At 39.8% G+C, this 24,054-nt stretch overlaps 1 protein-coding gene across 2 annotated transcripts in view; it reads left to right on the forward strand.

The window, feature by feature from the left end:
* NT5DC1 (5'-nucleotidase domain containing 1) overlaps positions 1-24,054 on the forward strand; it is a 139,229-nt gene that overhangs the window by 96,260 nt on the left and 18,915 nt on the right. For both annotated transcript variants that reach the window (XM_049654200.1, XM_049654202.1), the window contains exons 7-8: positions 15,394-15,568; positions 17,323-17,420. In XM_049654200.1, coding sequence (XP_049510157.1) covers positions 15,394-15,568; positions 17,323-17,420 — 273 coding nt within the window. The remainder of the gene's footprint in view (positions 1-15,393; positions 15,569-17,322; positions 17,421-24,054) is intronic.

Genomic DNA, 24,054 nt, shown 5'->3' on the forward strand with positions numbered 1-24,054 from the left:
CTGAAGATGTGCACGCGGCATATACCACCATTTACACTACTTCTAAGACCTTTAGCCTTGAGATTCCATTTAACTAAAATCTATGATAAATAGGCTCCATTTAGACTGAGCAGAAATAAAGTTTACCTTTGACTACAGAATGAATGGTTATTTTATTAAACCCCATAATGCTTTATACTCACTAAGATTTCAAATGAGTATGTTTGACCCCCTTAGAAGAAGTGTTAATGGTACCACTGCCTTTACTGAAAGTTTTCTGTGTTCCTAGAATCTGGTTACTCTAGTGGCAATCACTATAATGGCACAAAGAAAATTGCTTTAATGGGCCTTACCAGTAAGGAAAAATCTATGCAGTGAATGAACTGTACAGAAAAATATGTGAACAAGAATTGGAGTAAGCGAACAGGAACATGGTAGCTGGCATATTCAAGGGAGAGAAAAAAAAAACTAGAAAAAGTGTGAATTGAGCTAACTCCCAAAAGCGTTGTGGAATTGAGAAAAGCAGAGAAGAAATTGGGCTTGAGGTCATAGCTTAAGGTTAGAAGTGGGATGGGCTCAACAGCAAACATTCTGAGCAGAAGCACTGTTGTGGGGACAGACCCGTCCTGTGATTTAGGCAGTAACAACCACCTTTGCCTCCCACTCAGGGTTCACATGGGCTCTGAGCCCCTGACCTCCCTGCAGTTCCTGCTCTGTTACCTTTTCGTCTGCTGCTCTCTTTGCTGGGTGCTGTTCATCCCCTTTACTACATGCTGAATGTGCCTCACTAACCAAGGCCCAATCCAAATCTCACTTTCTCTTCAAGGCTCACCTTCCCCTTTTGTTTGCAAAACCTTTAAGAATATATATGCAAAGACTGAATCCTTAACATTATTTTTAAGATTTTTTATGTCAAGCCAGCAGAATTGTTTGCTGATTTTGGGTTTTAAAAGTATCCTATTTCAGTGTTTAAAAAATACATATGATTGTCATCTTAAAAGACTAAATGTTAGCTCAAAACAGTAGCCGAGATACAGAAACTGGTTGTCTTAGTGAAATCAGGAAGAGAGAGAGTAAAAAAAGTAAAAGGAATCAGGCTAGAGAAGAAAATAGACGGAGAAGCTGAACAGTCCTGCCGAGAGCAGAGTATCCTCTGGAAGCCAGCCAGACCTAGCGTCCCTCACCTGTGAACCTTCCTGCCCCGGTTCCCACTGTCTTCTCCCTGTGAGCCCGTCCACTTCTTACAGAGGCTGCAACTCATGTTAGGTACTGAGTTCTGCCAGCGACATCCCCAGGCTTCCTCTCCTCTGTCTCATGACAGATTCTTGTAGAATGGGGCTGGGTTCCCATAACGAATCAATTATTTATGTTTATTTGGGAGCTGAATCCAGTGCAGTGTGTATATACTAAACGGCTGTCTGGACAGTCTGTTAGGCTGCATACTCCAGGAGCAAAACCGGGTTAAAAGAAACACAATGAAAGTTCTATTTGAGCACTTGAGTCCTCGATGAGAAGGAGGGTTTTTAGAGACGTTTGTACTGAGTGCACCCCAAAGTCTACCTTACGACTCCTTTGTTCCTCTTATTGTTTCTGAGAAGCTCAAAGCTAGAGAAGTCCATGGTAACTTTTTAAAAGCAATAAACCCTAGCACCTCTCTGAGGCTGCTTTACCCCAAGGTATCCTATATTCTCATTTTTTTCCAGCTTCTTTCTTCTGGAGGAGGCTAAATGTTTCAAGTCAGAGTCATCAGTGGGCTTGCTTCCTCCGGTGAAAACAAAACCTTCCAAGGTGGTTTTGTGCCTAGCAAATAACATTTAAAAAGTATATGAGACAAAACTTAAAGTATATCTCTTTGAAGCAAGCCCCTAAAACTTGTTGCAGGTTGTACCTGGAGGCATCTTTACTTTGCTTCCCCAAAGAAAATATTCCTGTTCCTTGTGCAGCTAATTTGTAAGGCCACATTTAGGCAATAGTGCCTTTATTCATTCATAGGCCACAGGCTCTTTAGGTCCTTTTGATCATGTCATCATGTCATCATGTGCATTTCTTGGATCTTGCTATTTCCTGTGACATTAACAAGGAAAATATTACCAGCCGTTAGCTTTCAGCCCTGGGCTTGCAGTGTCTGCTGTGACCCATGTATTGCTCTATTAATAAGCAAACCAAATGAGCCTGAAAACATTTTATTCAGAGACTAAAAATAAAGTCTGCCAGAATCATAAAGACAATGGCAAAGGCATATTTAGATTTGTTTTAACAAGATAGCAGAGTGAGGAGAACGCTCTTCTGGCTCAGTAGAATAGACTTAGAGGACCCAGGCCAGAGAAAAATTGAGGGGCAAATACGCCATGCCTGGGGATCTACTGTGATGAGAAAATATGTAAAAATATTTATATGATATTCCAGAAAGCAGTTTTACCACTGATGATTTGTGAATATTCATTCTGCTTGAGAGACTACGTACCCTTTAAACAGTCTCTCAATGAATTCATTAATTATTATTCTTGGTATTTTATTTATTTAAGTATTTATTTATTTATTTATCTTAATGTTTATTTTTGAGAGAGAGAGACAGAGCACAAGTCAGGGAGGGGCAGAGAGAGAGGGAGACACAGAATCTGAAGTTGGCCCCAGGCTCTGAGCTGTCAGCACAGAGCTCAACGCAGGGCTCGAACTCAGGAACCATGAGATCATGACCTGAGCCAAAGTAGGATGCTTAACCCACTGAGCCATCCAGACACCCCTGTTCTTGGTATTTTCTAATACTAAGTTATAACTATTTGTTGTTTATTATTCCTGTCCTATAATTATGAAATACTATATTTATATCAGGGATCAGCAAATGTTTTCTCAAAGGGCTAGAAAATAAAAATTACAGGCTTTAAATAGATACTTACATAACCATTTTAAGATGGAAATGCCTTTCTTAGCTTGCAGGCTGTGGTTTGCCAACTCCAGTCTTTATGATCAACTGGTAAGTTTTGTGTGGCAGCTCTCCACCCATACACACTTCCGCAATTAGTAATCCTTTACTGTTTGCCTGACAATCAAGAATGTAAAAAATGCAAACACGGTTCCTTTTCTGAAAGATCTCAGTCTCAGAAAGAAAACTACATAAACACACTACAAGTGTTTATTACTGTGTAGTGTGATGAATATCATCACTGCGGTTCAGAGGCCTTGTGCCTGGGACAGGCTGCACAGAGAACACTGCCTTGTTTTTTTGTTTGGTTTGGTTTTTTTTCATGTTTATTTTGTTTTTGAGAGGGAGAGAGAGTGGGGGATCCCAAGTGGGCTCTGCACTGACAACAGTGAGCCCATTGCAGGGCAGGGCTCGAACTCATAACTGTGAGATCATGACCTGAGCCAAAGTGGGATGCTCAACTGACTGAGCCACCTAGGCACCCCTTCCTTTTTTTTTAAACAGAGAACATGGCCTTGTGACAGGCCACAGACATTCCTGATCAGCAAAGGGAGGACAGTGCATTCCAGGAAGGGAAATAATATTTCTTCCTTAATGTAATACACTTGTTTTGTTTTGTTTTGTTTTTCCTATCCCAGTATAAGATCTCTGTTTCTAGATAATTGCATAGATAACTTCAGCTTAGTAACTACAAAGTACTCCTATAGAAATTCTGAGGAAAAGCCCATTATTCAGTAATTACACCGCAAAATCGGTATATCACTTTAAGGAACTTGACCTCTGCTTCTTCTGAATGTGTTATTTTTTCTTTCACAGACACGGATCACCAGATAATTTAGATCTAAAACAAGACATGTAAGCAACTTATGTAACGTAACACTTAACATTATGTAAGTGATAAGGTTACTTAAGGTTTAGTCTGGAGCACTGTATTTATTCCATTCCCAAATTTGTCAGTAACTAGTTTTGAGCCAAATCTGTAGTGTGTACTCATCTTTAGAATTTACTCATTAAAATCTAATTCATCTTTAACAGGACAGGGAGGAAGTAGGTGATTTCTAAGGCGCCTCCCAGTTCTATATTCTGTGATTAGAATTAGAATCCATGCCAGTAGATACTTTTTTTGCCTCTAGAGAAATCTAACTTGATTTGCTCCAATCTCAAACTCTCACTTACTCAATTTCCAATCAATCCCAAAACCCTTGAACTGTGATACTGTGTTAATAGGGTACCACATAAAAAGGGAGAGGGAGAGGGAGAGGGAGAAGGGGGCATTTCTGGTGTCCTGAAAGTTATACAGTGCCCAAATGCCATATCACTGGAGAGGCACTGTTGCACAAGTTCTGAAAGTAGACTGGCTGCATTCACATCCTGGCTCTGCTACATTCTGGCTTTGTGACTTTGGACAGGTTCCTTAGCCTCTCTCTTTCTCAGTTTTCTCACCTGCAAAGTGGGAATAATATAGGTCCCATCTCACAGGGTTGGTATCGCAAGTGTTAAATACATTAATAGTTGTAAAGGTCTTAGAATTGTGTTGGGCAAAAATAAGCACTCTAAGTATGTCAGTTATTTTTACAGACAAGATAATTGTATATAAATCCATGTAGAAAGTTTGGTATTAAAACCATTAAAATGTTTTGAAATGAATGAGAATGCTGTAGGAAATTGCTCAAACGTGATGGCGAGCAAAAAGCACAGGTAAAAAACTCTATGTGGTGTGCTTAAAATTGCCATACAGTTACATATGAATAGAAAATATCCTGGCAGAAATCACACCCAAATATTAGCATGTTTGGTAGCTGGTCTGAAAGAGAGCTCCTAATGAACTATGCTGCCCAGAATTTACACCCTTGTTTTCTTCTCCTTAAAAATGAGCCAGCGCCATATAATCAGTAAAGTTCAGCAGAAATGACACCATTAGACTTCTTAGGCTGTGTCATAAGAGTCCTCGCAGCTTTTGCCTTAGTGTCTTGAACACTTGCTGTGGGGGAAATCCAGCCATCCTGAGACTGGAATGCTGTGGTAAAGCCCAAGCTAGCTAAGGAGAGAGATGTTTCGGCAGCCCCCGCTCTTCCCGCCATTCCAGACAGGTGCCAGACAGTGAGTGAAGGAAACTTTAGGTGATTCCAGACCCAGTGACATTTGACTGGCACACCCCAAGTGAGAACCACCCAGCTGAATGCTGAACTCTGTCAACCCTCAAAACTATGAGATAAGATAATATAGTGCTGTTTTAAGCCACTATGTTTGAAGCAGTTTTTTATACGGCAGTAGAAAACCCAATATAACGGATTTTGTATAGCAAGAATATATCATTTAAAATTTTTTTTTCTGATGTTTATTTATTTTTGAGACAGAAGACAGAGCATGAACGGGGGAGGGTCAGAGAGAGAGGGAGACACAGAATCTGAAACAGGCTCCAGGCTCTGAGCTGTCAGCACAACAGAGCCCGACGCGAGGCTTGAACTCACAGACTGTGAGATCATGACCTGAGCCAAAGTTGGACGCTTAACCGACTGAGCCACCCAGGTGCCCCAAGAATATATCATTTAATAAAAGTAAGCATTTAATCTCATTAATCTCCTTCAATCATAAATTTCTTTAAACATTTTTTATTTTCAACGTCAGTGTAGTTTCAACCTTAACAATATTATGTGTTATGTATATTTTTTAAGTTGTATATTTGGTAATTTTCAACCTACAAATTAAATTAGCAAGAGCAATACTTTAGCCACCCTAAATAAATATAAGTTTTTTGGACTTTATACATGTAGAAAAGTGCAGGGTGCTCTAGGAATTATCTATCACCTACTACAGAGAATCTCGTTTTTTCTAAGACATTTGTATAACATTTCTCTTGACAGTAACAAACAGGGCATATTGGAATGCTTTTTCCATTGGGCTGTTCTTGTCTTAGAAATCTAAATCTATGATTCTTAACCTCTCGGGAACCACATGATCCTGGCCCCAGGAATCTGATGTAGACTAGAGCGCCTGCTCTGCTCCCCCAGATGCACACAAATATAGTCACAGGCACAGCGTTGCAAACAGTGTTTGGATTTTATTCGCCCGCTGGAGGCCATGTGCGTACCATGGGTTAAGAATTCTGGTTGAGGGCATTATTACTCCTCAAGCAGTATTGTAGAGCATTACACTTAGATCCTATGTAGTTGCGTTTGCTATATGAAGTAGATATTAACACTTTTCTATTTTATCAAGTCTACAATTTCAAGTTTTCTATTATAAAAGTAAAACTCTGCCAGAAGATGTGAATTAAAATCTAATTTAAAAAATTATTATTGTTGCCCTTTTCTTTTTTTCTTTTTTAATCAACTTGGAGTAACTGGCCAGGTGGCATTTTGCAAAAATATATAGAGGATACATCTGATGCAGTACAGATTTGGGTGGAAACGTGTGGTGAAAAACAGATCAATGCCTCATTAAAAGAACTGTTTCCCAAAGTTCCGTGTGTCCTAGGTACAGAAGTGGCACAGACTTACTAGATCTTAGGGCTTTACTGTTTGTATAATACACTGTGAGACCAGATATTGGATAAGTCATCTTTAGTGACTGTAATCTTTATGCGCGTTCTGAAGTTGATTTCCTCCTCATGAGTCACAGTTCTGCATACTTTTGGCTTTATTAGTAAGAAAAGATATTTCTGAAGATGTTGAGGGTGTGTCAGCTAAAGTAATTAAGAAAACAGTGCACCCTTGTGATAAAATACAATCTTTACAATGCACGTTTGTTTGAAGACCAACCTGTTTTTTGCAGCAACCTCAAATGCTTTTTGATTTGAGGTTAATGGGGGATAAACATCCCAAAAGATTTATTTTTTTTCCTGTTGTAATCACTGTGTACTTCAGCAACTGGTGATTATTGTCTCAGTTTCCTAAGTAGCTCACATTTGAAGTATGTGAGAAGTCAGAAGTGCTATGTGAATGTGCCTTAAATACTTGCTAATTTTAGTTTTATTTAAACTGTTCAAAAGATTTATGTTAACATAAGCCATGCATGTATTTATGTTCTGTAAATATGTATACAATAGGAACCTTTGAGTTATTCTTTGGAGGTGAACAAAAACAATTTAGAGCCTGTTTGCTTGTATTTCAAATGTTTCTAGAAGCATTAACAAATGTTTTCTTAATATATCTTGAATTGCATGGAGATGATAATTAGAATTATGACACTATTCCAAAGTATCTTGTTCTGGTTTTCTATTGTTCCATAAGAAACCACCACAAAACTTAGTAGCTTAAAGCCACGCTTTGTTATTGTCACTGATATTCTGGTCTGAGTTCGGTGCTTTGCACTTGGGGTCTCCCACGTGGTTGCAGTCATCTGAAGGCCTGACTAGGCTGGATGTCTGAGGGGGCTCACTCATTGTTCTGGCAGTTAGAGCATGTGCACTTAAGCTCTTCTTCAGACTTGCTCCTCACAGCATGGTGGTCTGAGCTTGGTTGCACTTTTTACCTGACCCTGGCTTCCAAGAGACAGAAAATTGAAGTTCCTGGGCCAGTTAAGGGCGACTCCTGAAACTAACACAGTGTTACTTGGCCCCCATTCTATTGGTCGAAGTAATACAAGGGCCTGTCGGCATTCAAAGGAATGGAACAGTTCAACCCCAATTCTAGACACACATGAGGTGGGAGAGACTGTTGTAGCCTCCTTGGGTATTCAGTCCACTACACGTGTTTTCCTGTGATGTGATATGTATAATAAAGTGAACACACAGAAGAACATGCAAATACCCCTCCAATTATAATGAGCTTTAGTAAAAATTAACTGTGCTTCTAGACTTCCTCAAAAATCATACAACCAGTATAGCAGGTGGCAAACCTGGAATTCAAACTTAGGCCAATCTAACTCCAAAGCACAGGCTTTTCTGCTTTACCTACAAAATTACTACTCTCATGATAGATAAATGAAAAAGAATGTAAAATTAATACTGTGAAAAAAATCCCATCAGATATTTACCCTTGAATATATCTTTCCATTATAAGAAATAAAAATCATTTTTACAAACTTGAAACCTTGTTTGCTTAGATTCATTTTGACATAAGACACAAGTTTGAGAATTTTCATCAGGTAATATCAAACATGCTTACTCTGATTTTGCACTTTTAGCCCAAATAGTGAGGATTTTCTTCTAGGAGAAAAAGGATTAAAAAAAAAAAAACTATCTGGTTTTATAAAGGTTTAATATAGCAGTAACATTCAAAAGTGTGGTCCCACTATCAGCTGACCTGGGAAATTGGTAGAAATGTACATTTTCAAGCCCCACCCAAACACACTGAATCAGAAACTCTAATAAGAGTGTTTTAACAAGCTCTCTGGATGATTCTGATCACGATAAAGTTTGAGAACCACTTATCTACAGAAATTCTCAAAGAATTGAAAGATTCTTCGAGGTCAATTTTTAAAAGATTGTCTACATAAAGCAGAGATAAATATTAGAGGAGGAGACGCTGTGGCAGTGGGTGTTCATTTTGACTAAAGTTATCTGGCTGTGACATCACCATGGAGGTGTAGATACTGGTGTAGACTAAGATTAAAATGGTCCATCTACAGGTTTGCAAATGTCTAATCAGCCAGCTGTGAATCTGTGGAGCCCCATCAGACATCTGTGGAGTGGGGCACAGGAATGGATATTTGTTGCAAGTGCTACACAGACCATTGTGATCCCAGGTTTGGGAATCACAGATTCAAGCAGCATAATTTACTACCCCCTCTATTGGGTCAAACATATCAAGCCAGTCTCCCTTAGCATTGTCTGTGTTCTTGCATTTAAATGTTCAACCCCCTGTGGGGCACCGGGGTGGCTTAGTTGGTTAAGCATCCAACTTTGGGCTCAAGTCATGATCTCACAGTTTGTGGGTTCGAGCCCCATGTCAGGCTCTGTGCTGACAGCTGGGAACCTGGAGCCTGCTTCCAATTCTGTGTCTTCTTCCCTCTCTGCCCCTCCTCTGCTCGCTCTCTCTCTCTCTCTTTCTCTCTTTCTCAAAAATAAATAGCATTTTTTTTTTTATTTATAAATTTTCAACCCTCATATCCTTTCCCTTCTCTTCATACTGGTCTCCAGCATAACCTTCTCTTTATCAGACAAGGTCCTTCATTCAGTGTGCCTATGTGTGACATCACACATCAACAGCAATTAATATGTATTGATTGCCTATTAGGTATAAGGCTGTATGTTAACTTATAAAGATACTGTAAAATTAAGAAGCTCTGTCCTCTGAGAGCCTATGATATACAATGAGGAAGGCAGGATATAGAGAGAATAATAGCAAGAGTCCTAGTTCTTAGATCTTAGGGTAATAATCCTTAATCCTAGCTGCACATTAAAGTTACTTGGGGAGCTTTTAAAAAAAAATATCAGTGTCAGAGCGCCTGGGTGGCTCAGTCAGTTAAGCTTCTGTCTCTTGATTTCAGCTCAGGTCATGATCTCACAATTCAAGAAATTGAGCCCCACATCAAGCTCTGAGCTGACAGCACAGAGCCTGCTGAGGATTCTCTTTCTCCGAATCTCTCTCTGCCCCTACCCCACTTGCTCTCTCTCTCTCTCTCTCTCTCAAAATACCTAAATAAACTTAAAAATATATATACCAGTGTCATCACCCCGGCCCTGACCAACTAAATCAGAATCTTCCAAGTAGGTCACGATACAGAGATAGAAGTCAAATACTGTTTAAATATAAATTTTATAAATGATTTTTCATTACATTATATACTTCATTTGCCAATTCTTATTTGTTGTCCTTTACCAACCATTATATTTAGCATGTAGATTTTCACTTTACTCAACCTAGATATTCTGCATTTCTTTATTTACAAATATATTAGATAGAAAAAAAACCATAAAGGGACCCTAAACAGGAGGTCTGTCCTAGTATTAAATTTGTTTCATCGTTTGCCCTCTATAAATAAAAGCTTTCTCTTTATCAGACAAGGTCTGAGATTGCTTATCTCTGTTATCCTTCAAAAAATATTTCAGCATCTCTTGGCCCCAAATTTATGTAGTGTACATTTCTGAAATGTAATTAATTTCAGAAAATTAATTATATCATCTCTTGCAGCAGGTTCATTTGAACAGTTTAGAGCTAAACATTTCAGCTGTTCACTAACATGCTGTTCTATAACTTGTAAAGGTTGTAAACATTTTAATCTCTCCTGTATCATGCTCTGCAGTGGGAGCAACAGACCTTAAGTGGCGGCTGATGGCGGAGGTGTTGGCATCCCAGCATCTCTAATCCCCTTGGCCAAGAGCTTTGAAAACTCCAGCCACAATCACACGAACAGTAGTGACACAGTTAACAAGAAAAATGCTTCCTTATTCCATGATAATAGAAATAGTGATGTGGCACAATTGTCTGTTAAACTAAAAAAGTGTTGGGGCGCCTGGGTGGCTTGGTCGGTTAAGCGTCCGACTTCGGCTCAGGTCATGATCTCACAGTCCGTGAGTTCGAGCCCCGCGTCAGGCTCTGTGCTGACAGCTCAGAGCCTGGAGCCTGTTTCGGATTCTGTGTCTCCCTTTCTCTCTGACCCTCCCCCGTTCATGCTCTGTCTCTCTCTGTCTCAAAAAATAAATAAACGTTAAAAAAAATTTTTTTTTAACTAAAAAAGTGTTTTTAATGTTCCAGTTGTGCTTTTTTTTTTAACCACAAGAGGTCCCCACATCCTCAGTCATGTTTGATACAAGCAGCACATTTTATGTGCATATCAGATTGTTGCAACACTTTGCTATTATTTTCATGACTCTTTATTAACCAATATTCTTAATATAAGAGGGCTAGTAAACTTTTATTCTTTAGAACTAGCTTTTTAAAAAATGTACTTTTAATCCCATCTGTATACAGAAAATATCTAAGGACGTGAGAGGAATGCAAAGACTAGGAAAATGAGTTATATAAAGGGGCAGCGAAATAGAATTGCTTTAAAGTTAAGTAAAAACACAGGCGACTTTGTGTGTTGAGAACAAACAAGACCATTCCTTTCCTTCTACCTTAGGTGTACATTCCCCATCTTGTGCAGTCAGTGTTAATTTATCAAGATAAAATTATATTTAAACATGATTTTTTCGGGGCGCCTGGGTGGCGCAGTCGGTTGGGCGTCCGACTTCGGCCAGGTCACGATCTCGCGGTCCGTGAGTTCGAGCCCCGCGTCGGGCTCTGGGCTGATGGCTCGGAGCCTGGAGCCTGTTTCCGATTCTGTGTCTCCCTCTCTCTCTGCCCCTCCCCCGTTCATGCTCTGTCTCTCTCTGTCCCAAAAATAAATAAAAAATGTTGAAAAAAAATTTAAAAAAAAAAAAAAACATGATTTTTTCAGTAGGGGTAAAAAAAAAATGGAAGGTAATTTAGATACAATGACTTTGACAGGACATGAATAAGACAATTTTTTGTCATTCACAGTGAGATTATATGCTACAAATCATATTATTACTTTGACTTTTAATAAACATAAATATCCCTGGGTCTGCCCCTGCACTAATTTAAGTATTCATTCATTGAATGACTGTTCCATGCTAAGCAGAAAGTCGGGCTCCCTACCCTTAGGAGGTTACAGTCACTTCAAGGAGATAATTTAATAGACCATTATTATCCAATGTAGTGTGTTCAACCTAACTTCCTTTGGTTTAATACCTTGATTTAGTTCAATAAAAATATGAGTGCGTATTATAGACAACAGTACTATATTAGAAACTCCAAAATTGCTAAGAGACTGGATCTTAATTGTTCCCACCACAAAAAAGAAAAGATAATTATGTGACATGATAGAGGTACTAGCAAACGCTAAGGTAGTAATCATATTGCAATATAGAAATACAGAAAACCAACACATTGTACATCTTAAACTTACACAATGCTTATATGTCAGCTAGATTGCAATAAAAATAAAATTTAAAGAAGATGGATGTGTATTGTGTAGTTATATCTCCTGTTCCTTTAACGATTTGAGGTTACGGAAATACCTGTATATTCCCCAACAGCAGCCAGTGATTGTTTATAATAATGGTGACCCATAGTCTACTATTGGGCAACTGTTTTACAGGACTTACCTTTTTTAGTTCACCTTAATCTGTCTTGTGAACAAAATGAGGACACCCATATTATTGCCACAGAGAGTCATTTTCTCCAACTAAAGTATTATGTTTGGACTCTTTTGGATTAACTCTAAAGAAAACTAATGAAACTAATTTAGGCAAGAATTTTCAAATACAGTATTTAAATGTGCGTGCTTTATTTTGTTATTCATTTGGAAATGGAATAGTTTTGTAGCAGTAATTCATATTTTGATCACTAGATGGCACTGAGCACATATAGCTAAGGAAAAAATAGCCTTTTTTCTTAGCTGTCGTTTCTTTCTTTCTTTTTTCTTAATGTTTATTTATTTTTGAGAGAGAGAGTGAACAGAGGAGGGGTAGAGAGAGAGGGGGACACAGAATCCGAAGCTCCAGGCTTGGAGCTGTCAGCTCAGAGCCTGATGCGGGGCTCAAACCCACAAACTACGATATCATGAACTGAGCTGAAGTCTGCCACTTAACCGACTGAGCCACCCAGGAGCCCCTCAGCTGTCGTTTCTGAATATAGATGCTTAAGTATGTAAATGTTTTCAGCATTATATACACATACCTTTTGTTTTCCATCCCGTAATAGTTCTATTGCTATAGAAGCTTTGTTTTTCTGGGAAATTCTGAGAGAGACACTGCCTCTGCCCTTTACTTCGATAATCATTCGCCAAACAAATTCTTAGCTATTTCATTTTATTAATTTTTTCTGCCTTAAATTAGCCCTTTCTTACTACTACCTTCTCTTCTCTGTAGACTTTTATTTAAGGGTCATTACATAGTTTGTACAATATTAAGAGATCAGAGAGATTTACATAGTGTTCCTGTATGGCAAAACACAAGAAGAGTGTGAACTTTGTTTTTGTTCTGGGTCTCTTTATGTCTGTATATTATTCTCATATTGTAACATGGGAGGGGGTGGGGGTTGTTATTTTTTGGTCTGGTTGTGATTAATTCTTGCAGTATATCATTTTCTAAGTAGAGGGACTGTAGGCTACAAATAAGAGATATACTTGATATTTAAGCGGTTGTTAAATTGAGTCATGTGACTGGAAGTCCCCAGTTTGGCTGGTACCTTCAGCAATGGTTAGTTCATTCAGTGTCTTAATCAAGAGACCTGATGATGTCATCAGGAACCCCGGTTCCTTTCAGATTTCCACTTGGCCATCCTGGTTATGTCAGACGTGAGCTTTGTGTTGAGGAGAGCTGCTGCCCTTCTAGGTGGAATGTGCAAGCCTAGCAAAGCACAGAGTAGAAGAGGGGACGTATACTCGTATGTAGGTGTCTTCTCGGTGGTGTATTCAAGATTCCAGAGAGTCTCAGAGTTCTCAGGTCCCACTGACCAGGCACGGGTCTCCAGCGCTTCCTAAACAATTCACTGCACTGCAGGCGGAAGGAATCACCAAGACAGGTTCAACTGATAGAGACCCATGACCTCCCTGAGCACCCAGCCCCTCAGAAGAGGGTGCAGCCTCATAGAAAAGCAGTGTCTCCAGCCAAGGAGAAGCGGTGGGATTTGGGCAGGCAGACAACAGTGTTTGCTACCATTTCTGGTCTTTGTTTCATTTTGGCTTTTTGCTTAGAGACTCTTCTTCCTCCTGCTATTCTTGAAATAATAACTTTGATTATCTGTTATTTTAAGTGCGTGAGACTGTACAGAATTAAAGGTATAGCCCACATCCATGGCAGAGTTTATCATTCGTTACAAGCTCTTTCTCCTGTGGTTTTGTTTATGCTTGTGTCCTTTTCTTAGTAGTTAAAGAAGTTGGGTTCTCTTTTTCTGTTTATTAATGCTACCCCTCACAGAACAATATCTCTGAAGTACTTTATGAATCTAGTAGCATTTCAGGCAAACCTACAAGTGTCTGCTAAGTATGCACCACTCTCAAGGCACCCTGACAAGCATTGTGGGTGGGTCTGACCAGAACTTCTGGAGATACTGGCACCATCTGTCCCAGAGCTCAGACTGACCCCTTGGACTCCCTAAAGACTCAAAGGGTCAGTGCCTGCTGGCCCTGCTCAGTGATTGAGGTCCTTTTGCTGTCAGTTGCAGTGCCTTCTGACCTTTTCTAGCTGGTTTTTCCATTTGACATCTCAGCACCTCTCACAGGCTGTACTAGACTGGCTTTCTAGTCTGAATTCCATCTGCAACACAATTGTGACTCTGAAGAACCCAGCTCCCCTCTCACTGGCTTCATGCCAAAGATGCCTTTCTGGGGCATTATCTGAATACTTATTTGTTGTTTGTATTCAGCAAATATTTGTTGAATGATTAAAAGAATATTTATTAATTGACATTCCAAATGCAGTAAGGTTCTTTCCGGACTCAAAACTGCTGATTAGGGGCGCCTGGGTGGCTCAGTGGGTTAAATGTCCTACTTCGGCTCAGGTCATGTTCTCATGATTCGTGAGTTCAAGCCCCAAATCGGGCTCTCTGCTGTCAGTGCAGAGTCTGTTTCAGATCCTCTGTTCCCCTCTCTCTCTGCTCCTCCCCCATTTGCTCACTTGCACCCACATGAGAATGTTTTCTCTTTCTCTCTCGAAAATAAACATTTTTTCAAGAAATTAAAAAACCCTGCTGATTATATTCTTTTTTATGTTATCTATTTTTTTAAGTTTTTATTTATTTATTTTGAGAGAGAGTGCACAAGTGGGGGAGGGGCAGAGAGAGGGAGGGAAAGAGAGGATCCCAAGCAAGTTCCATGCTGTCAGCTCAGAGCCTGACTCGGGGCTCAATCTTGAGAACTATGAGGTCATGACCTGAGGTGAAATCAACAGTCAGTCACTTAACCGATTGAGCCACCCAGGCACCTCTGTTATCTATTTCAATAGTTTATCAGTTCTTATCAAATATCCAACATTCTCAGTTGACATTTTCATTCGTCATGTCCTTAAGTAAAGAATAGGAAATATTCTCTTTTTTTTTAATGTTTATTTATTTTTGAGAGACCAAGCACGAGCAGGAGAGGGGTAGAGAGAGAGGGAGACACAGAAACCAAAGCAGGTTCCAGGCTCCCAGCTGTCAGCACAGAGCCAGATGCAGGGCTCAAACTCACAAACCGCAAGATCATGACCTGAGCTGAAGTCGGATGCTTAACCGACTGAGCCACCCAGACTCCCCAGAACAGGAAGTATTCTTAAGAAGCAGTTAGCAATGGCATCATTGCTATGTTTGAATCAAGTTTTTCTCTTTTTATCTATAGCTTTGAGAGAGATGAACTTGTTTGAAGAATATACAGAGTCAAACAATTTTTTTAGAAGTGAATCTGTGTCTGTCTCCTGGACTTTTGGAGTTCAAAGTCCTTTGGCTTCAACACTGCTTTGTTGGAGAGACAAGGGAACTTCGGAACCCCCTACTTCTCTGCCACGTTGGCCCCTCCTCTCAATTTTTTTAAAGAAAAATCTCTTTGACATTTTTATTTTTCAGAAAACTGTGGAATATATTTTCCAGAGATAAAGAGAGATCCAGGCAGATATTTACACACTTGTCCTGAATCTGTGAAAAAGTGGCTTCGACAGCTAAAGAATGCTGGGAAAATTCTGTTGTTAATTACAAGTTCTCACAGTGATTACTGTCGACTTCTCTGTGAATATATTCTTGGGTAAGTAATGAGTCATTCCATTTTCATGGTCTTCTACAATACTGGATAACAAATTAGGCTAATGCTGTTTTAAAAGTGCTCAACCATGACCGTATCCTTATATTAGACAATGCTGAGAGACGTAGTTGTTTCTCGTAACATCCCTCAACATCTGTCGACAGCAACACCACCCAGGTACAGTTTAGCAAAGCAGTGTTACGGGGGCCAGGATGCTAAAAGCCCACCGGTGGTCTGGGCTTTAGATGTTCTGAAAGGTTGATAAACGACACGTCCTTCAAGCAGTGCTCCATGAATTTGGTTTCTCAGCTTTGGATGACTGTTGAGGGACATGGAGTTGTAGGTTTCACTCCCAGGTACATACAGACCTGGAGTACAGCACCTCTAGCCATTTGAGTGGGGAGCCGTGTACTTCACCATTTTGCACAGCCGGCGATGGGCCTGACATCCTTGAAAATCGAGGCAGTACAAATGCACAGACTTAAGACACATATGGGTTCAAGGCCTACCTTGCAACTTGCTCTGAGACCTGAGGTATGTTCTTGCACCTCTCATCCTCGATTTCGTCATCTTAAAAATGGGACAATCGTATCTCATAGGTGTGAGAGGGGAGTTTAAATAAGCGTAACACAGGTGAAGTATGAGAGTAGTTGATAAGTTTCAGGAAGTCTTAATACTTCTGTCATTCTTGTGAGCAATACCAGGGAATATCCATGCTCAGAGCCAGATTCTAAAATGGGCTACTAGATCTCCCTAACGTTTCCTAGGATTTCAGCAAATACGGAATTGCTGGGAGTATGAAGCAAGTTTAACCCTCACAACTGACCTCTGGCTGACTTGTTTAGCCTCCTGGTGTCCATGTTCCTCAGCACATGGGAGCTTAGATGGGTCTGTGATATACTTAGATCTGCCAGTAGATTTTCTGCTTTTTAATAATACATAAACCTGGGGTCCTTGAAGTGAATTAAGGTGGAAATCCTGGATGCCTTGCCCAGTGCCTCTCAGACTGTGAGACTATTTGCTGTCCTGATAGTGGGACCATGCTTCAGAATAAGCACTCTTACCTTCTTTGTCATTAGCATAGATAACCAAAGTTTTTCTTCCTATCTTATGGTCTCTTTAGCATAGTTTAGATTTGTAGTTACTGTCTTCCCCATTGCTATAATGAATCCCATCTACCCTTTGCCATCCCAAATGATCCTTAATGTAGTATTAAATACAGGCCAAAAAACAATTATTGTTGTTATCTAAAAATTACCACATTATAAGAGCACACTGATTTTCAAAAGAAGATGCCTTCTTCATATGTGAACACTCTAAAAGATATCACCTGACTTGATCATGCTAGCTTTCTGTAGGACCCATGTAACACACAAAATTATCAATACCTTTTCCTACTAATAAATCGAGACAGAGTTCAGGGCCCACATTTGAAGATACAGCTCATGAATATTTTTGTTGTTAGAAGCCATTGAATTCACTCACTGTAACTATTACCATCATGAGAAAGCCAGCTTCGCACCCAGAGTTAACGAGTTAATACGCATTTTTCCCCTTACATTTATGCTTCAAGGTGTCGTCAGGAAAAGTTTTGCTCAACCACTTCCTATTTCTGTATATAAAATATATAGAAAGCATGCAAAAGTTAATCAAAAGGTAAGAAATGATTCTGTGGTCTGATAGGTAAAGATGAAGTTCTATTTTATATGGGCTTTTTCTAATTTCTTAAAATTATGAAAAATATTGTTGCTTTTTAGGAATGATTTTACAGATCTTTTTGACATTGTGATTACAAATGCATTGAAGCCTGGTTTCTTCTCCCATTTACCAAGTCAAAGACCTTTCTGGACGCTCGGTGAGTTAACATTTTGTTTCTTCCTTATTTAAGATTTGTTCATTCAGGTACTTCGTAAGTACCTGTTGGCTGACAATCAGGTGCAAAATTCTGTGTTAAATACAACCAGGGGTATACAAGTGATACCAAGTCTTCTTCCCCCCTGACAGAAATGCATAAACAAACACTGCTACTTAGCAGGTGAATAAATGCATGGGATGATCATAGGCCATGTTACCTGTCATGACGAATGTGCCTGAAAAAAAAAAAAACAACAGGAAATGCCTGCTTGCTGAGTAAACCAGGAGGGCACTTTAGAGGGGCTGACCAGGGAAGGCCTGTCCAAAAAAGTCAGAAAAGGTGACTTACCAGGCAGGACCTGAGGGACAGGTAATGAGAAGAGCAGAGGAGGAGTGGCAGTAGTTTGAGACAGTTCCAGTGATGGAGAAGAGGCCAGCGACTCATGGGAAGAGAGAGGCGGGGAAGTTAGGGAAGCATGCAGCCTCATACACTGTGAAAATGGGTTTGAATTTTATTCCACAAGCTATGTGAAGCATTCAGTTGAGGTGTACGGGTAATCTGGAGAGCTCTTTGGCTGAGGGTGGTGAATGGATTGAATGTGGGAAGAATAGAAAGAGGAAAACCATGGGGGTGCCTAGGTGGCTTAGTCGGTTAAGTGCCTGACTTAGGCTCAGATCACAGTCTCCCAGTTTGAGTTCAAGCCCCTCATTGGGCTCTGTGCTGACAGCTCAGAGCCTGGAGCCTGCTTCGGATTCTGTGTCTCCCACTCTCTCTGCCCCTCCCCTGTTTGCGCTTGTCTCTCTCTCTCTCACTCCCAAAAATAGAGAAAGAAAGAAAGAAAGAAAGAAAGAAAGAAAGAAAGAAAGAAAGAGAAAAGGAAAGGAAGAAGGGAGGAAGGAAGGGAGGGAGGGAAGGAAGGAAGGTAGGAAGGAAGGGAGGGAGAGGGGGAGGGAGGAAGGGAGGGAGGGAGGCGGGGAGAGAGGGAAGAAGAAACCAGGCACTAAGTGTGTCCCAAGTAAGACACCGTGGTAGTTTGGTCTGAGGAGGTAGTACTGGAGATGGAGAGGAGACATATTTAAGATGCATTGTGGAGATGGACAGTAGGACTTGGTGATGCTTTCAGAAGCAGCAGATGAAAAGATAATCAAAAATGACTTGTTGATTTTTCTTTTTTTTTTTTTGAATTGAGCAAAGGAGTGAATCCTCATGTAGCCGTGAGGAAGGTTACAGAAGAAAAGTTTGTATGGGGTGGTGTGGTGATTAAGAAATCATGTTTTGACATGCCTACAAATTCTTCAGCGGGGACTAACAATTAGGAAATTGTATGGATGAGCGTGGAGTCCAAGGGGAACAGCTTTAGGGTCAGGGTATAAATTTGGGAGAGTCCTTAACTCATAGAAGGATATTTTAAAGCCATGGGCTTATATGTGAGATACAGAGAGAATGACGGAGATAGAAACCAGACTGCAGATAGGTTCTTCTACATAATAGTTTTTAAACAGTTCATCCTTCTGTCTCTCGATACTTTTCAATTAAACAGACATAGTGCAAAAATGCAGTAACTTGTTAGCATAAGTTAATACATTTGTGGTCCCCAGTGTATTAAAAATTTGGTGTATTTTTAATGTGCGTTGTTTTCTGTTACTGGTGTGTGTGAAAATTTAATAAAACTCTCTGTAGAACAACGTACGTACTATAATAGGTATAGAACAGGTATAGATTTTCTTGGAAGAAAATACAAAGATCCTGCAGATAAAAATAAACATCGTTGAGTACTTAGTTATGTGTTTAAATATAAATTTGTGAAGAGGAGGGAAACATTTAATATTTGTTTGTTTGTTTAACAGAAAGAGTATTATTTGAATCCCTGATGTTATTTCTTAACAGCAATGATTTATATGAGACATTGAACCAGTATATAAAAACCACCATCACTTTCTCACTTTCTGCTAGACCAGGGTTTCTTAACTGTTGCACTCCTGAGATTTGGGGCCAGATATTTCTTTGTTAGTGGGAGTGGCGGTGCCGTCCTATATGTTGTAGGCTGCTTAGCAGCATCCTTAGCCTCTAATCATCTCACCTCCCAATTTGTGGCAACCAGAAATGTCTCCAGACATTGTCAAATTTGCCCTGAGGTCCAAAATTGCCATCATTGAAAACAACTGTACTAGACCATTTTCATGGACATATATGCATATTCTCATGTCTTCAGTTTACAAGAACAAAATATGCCCTTGGGGTGCCTGGGTGGCTCAGTCAGTTAAGTGTCTGACTTTTGACTTCAGTTCAGGTCATGATCTCAGGGTTCATGAGTTCGAGCCTGGCATAGAGCTCCATGCTGACAGTGCAGAGCCTGCTTGGGATTCTGTCTCTTTCCCTCTCTCTGCCCCTCCTGCACACACACACACACACACATACACACACACACACACACACACTCCCCCCCCTTCCTCAAAATAAATAAATTTTTAAAAAAAGATTCTCTAATTCATGATGCTGTATTGTAGTGTTTGTTTTGCTGCTGATTCTGAGTCTTTGCCTACCTGTAACTACTTTGTTTCCACTGATGGTTTTCCCTCATCTTTCTCTCTCTCTCTTAACAAAATATTTTATTACAGTAAGATATTCATTGTGCTCAAAATCAATACAAAGTAAGTTATTAAAATTATTTTCTTACAAATGAAACTATGGGGGCACCTGGGTGGCTCAGTCGGTTAAGCATCTGACTTCGGCTCAGGTCATGATCTCACTGTTCGTGAGTTCGAGTGCCGCGTCGTGCTCTGTGCTGACAGCTCAAAGCCTGGAGCCAGCTTCAGATTCTGTGTCTCCCTCTCTCTCTGCCGCTCCCCCACTCACACTCTGTCTCTCTCTCTCTCACAAGTAAATAAGCATTAAAAGAAATTTTTTTAAACAAATGAAACTATGTAGTTAATAATAGCTATGAGTAAACAGCAACACAAATGTAGCCTCTAAATCAGTATGTAATCTTCTAAAGATTGCTAACAATAGTAAGGGAAAAATTTGTTGACCATCGTTGTTGAATTCACTGATTTCCATTAAACAAAAAAAAGTCTTCCATATGTTTAAGACAAATAAATTTATTCCTTTGAAGAGTAACCAGAGAAAAGTCTGATTCAGTCCTGTATATGCAGTTCAGTGAACTTTTTGGTTAAATGGCATATTTTCCAAGCTTCACACCTATTTCTCAAACGGAGTTTTCCTTAATGTTAATGTCGAAGCATTCTACATTTCATATAATAAAGTGTCTACATGAGTTTTTAGTCAGTTTGGAACTAATATCCATGGTATAACATTTCTCTTTAAAGGTTAATGTTTGGCAGCATTCTATCTTAGCCTTCCTTTCTTCTCCTGCTGTCTTCAGCTACCACTCTGACGGTTTCAGCTAGTACCTATATATGAGTGACTCCCAATTCCTTATCTCTAGACCTCACTTTTCCCCTGACTTACAGAGGCATATTTCTATCTGCCTTCTAAATTCTCCACACCCTACAGCCCTAGCATTGCAGGAAACTTGGGATGTGCTTATAATAACTCATTAATTCCGCCCCCCCCCCCAATCTTGGCATGCTCCTCTTCCCATATTCTGTAATTCCATTATAACTTTTCCAACAGATCTTACCCAAACCAGGAAAATCAGTCATCTTCTGTTACTCTCTCCCCTTCACATCACACCTGCCTTCAGTTTTCTCAGATTGGTCACCTACCATATTCCTGCCACTGCCCTTATCATCCCTTGTATGAACTGATACATTCACATCACTACTGGGTATGACGGTACTTAATAACTGATGTCCCGCCCCCATCAGCCTTGTAACCCTCAAACCACCCATCCTCCATATGGCTGTTAATGTTATCGTATCATGCAAGTCATGTCAGCCTGTTCTGGTAACCTCCAGTGTCATGTAAATCAAATCACTGCTCCAAATGGTTAAAAGTAGAAGTAAAATAAGGCAAAGGACGCATCTGGGATGGAAGGCGCTGGGTGAGTGTGTCCTTGCAGCTGTCGCACAGGCCTGACGTCATCCATTGTCATGGGGACAAGAAAGGGGGAGAGTTGCGTCCGAGTAGGCGGGGGCTGAGTGCCTCCTTCTAGGCAAAATATGCAGCATCCTGCCCCATCGCTGTGATTCGGCTTTTTGCCAGTGCAAAAGCCTGGGGAGGGGGTGGAGAGGTGGAGAGGAGAGGAGTCCATCTTGCAAAATTGTAACTTCATTGAGGAGAGTGACGATATCTTTTTCACTGCTGTGTCCCCTGTGCCGTCAGCTACCCATCCTCCTGCCCTCAGTTTGAAAACCGTGATTCCCAACTTGCTATCTTTGGTTTCTTGGCCTCAGCTGTCACCAGTACACTCTGAAATCTTTCCCTGAGACTTCCCTGGAGGCTCATACCACGTTTCCTCCTGCTCACAGCTCTGCTCAGTATTCTGAAATGAGACTTGATATTCTCCTTCCTCCTAGAAAGTGCAACCGTACACGCTGGCCCCTTTATAATCTTTATCTTCATTACTTGACTATCTAGTGAATTGCCCCCCAGCTATAAACCTCCAGTGTCTTCGCCCTTTCACATCCAGCATGTTGTACATCAAGTCCTGTTTAAACTACCTCCTCTCTGCTCTCTGTTTCCTTCCCATTAGGCCTTCATTACTCTCTTCCCTGTGAGTCTCTTACCTCATCCTCCTGCCCTTACTTTATATCTCTCCTTTCTTCCATCTCTTGCCTGTTGCCCTCAAATACTTGGCACATATTTTCATTTAAATATAAATTTTAAATATATTTTAATAACTTTAAACATATGTTATATGAGTCACTTATTACTTACTGTCAGGCATATAGTATAGTTAATCACATACACACAGAATCTCTTTGGCTCCCCACCCCATGAAGCATCTAAGGCGATTCTGAACCTGGTTGCTAAGTTACCTTTTCATCTGCACTCTGTCTGATCCCTCCAGATGCCCATTAGTCTGGCCTTGCCAGAATGAATGCCTTCTGTTCTTCTATCAGGTTTTCAATCCTGCTGTTCTCTCCACATCAGTGTTTCCCAGATTTTAATGCACACTCACACCACCTAGGGATCTTGTTAGAATGGAGATTCTGTTTCAGTAAGTCTGTGTAGAACCTTAGATTCTGCATTCTAAATTTTTTGTAACGTTTATTTATTTTTGAGAAGAGAGAGATAGAGCGTGAGTGGGGGAGGAGAGAGAAAGAGGGAGACACAGAATCTGAAACAGGCTCCAGGCTCTGAGCTGTCAGCACAGAACCCGACGCGGGGCTCGAACTCACATACTGAGATCATGACCTGAGCCGAAGTTGGACGCTCAACCGACTGAGCCACCCAGGTGCCCCTAGATTCTGCATTCTAAACAAATTTTCTGGTAAAGCAGATACTACTGGTCAGATCACCAATGACAGATTTTAGTAACCCTAAGAGAGAAGTTCTTAGAGCTGTTAATTGAAGATTGTTATTCTGAAAAGAAACAAACTTCCCATCATATTAGGTATGGAAATGAGCTAGATAGTTAAAGAATAAACTAAAGGAAAAGACTTTTAAAGAATTAACTGCTACTAGTTATTAAAGAATTATGAATATTAAAGAATTATGAATTATAACCCCAAACCAAAGTAGATAAAGGTTTTGCTTTCTATTCTATTAAATTTGCTCCTACTCACTGGTAAGGTATTTATTTCTCTTAAGATGTAATTTTCCTTTTATGGCTCCCAACACAGACAAGCATTTTAGCAGATATTTTCATTAAAAAGTGTCTTTTTAAGGGAGGCACCTGTCTGGCTCAGTTGGTAGAGCATGTGACTCTTGATCTCGAGGTCATGAGTTCAAGCCCTACATTGGGCCTAGAGCTTACTTGAAAAAATAAATTTTAAAATACAGCATTTTCAGTATTAAGCCAATATAAAAATTATTACAACATATTTGGGGCACTTGGCTAAGAAGAGCATGACTCTGATCCCGGGAGTCATGAGTTCAAGCCCCACATTGCATGTGGATATCACTAAAAAAAAAGCTTACTTTTTAAATGTCTTATTGCCCATGCCAAAGAATAAATGGAGAAATTGTGTATAAAAAAAATGCACAATTGGGAAAAAAAAATTTCTAACTCAAAATTGAAGAAGGGATATGTAAGAGAAAATATTAAATGTCCAGTCAAGTCCACATTATATAGAAAGGAGTTCAGGAAATCAAAAGAATTAGAGATATATTTTTAATTATAAATCATTGCTAAGTAAACCTCTACCAAGTCAGAGATTGCTACCAGAATATTAGCATCCTGAGGACAGGGACTTGGGCCATCTAGTTCATTGCTATATACCTCGTACCTAAAGTGTTCTGTAAAAGATAGTTGAAATAAAGAGCAAAAGAAAAAAAAGAAAATGAGTTTTTTCCATCTCAGAGTCTATTTGATCCCACCAAGCTGTGAGGATTCTCTCATGTTTGTAACTTTTTCCTCATAACAACAAAAGATTGGCAACATCTCACATAGCTACCAATAGATGACTATTAAATAAATTATGGAACATGCATCTATTTTAAAAACTAGGTACATAACAATGTAGTATCTAGAGGAGTTTTTTTAAAAAATTAAATTGCAGAAGAATGT

This window comes from Panthera uncia (genome assembly GCF_023721935.1).
Source record: "Panthera uncia isolate 11264 chromosome B2 unlocalized genomic scaffold, Puncia_PCG_1.0 HiC_scaffold_24, whole genome shotgun sequence".
Taxonomy (NCBI): Eukaryota; Metazoa; Chordata; class Mammalia; order Carnivora; family Felidae; genus Panthera; species Panthera uncia.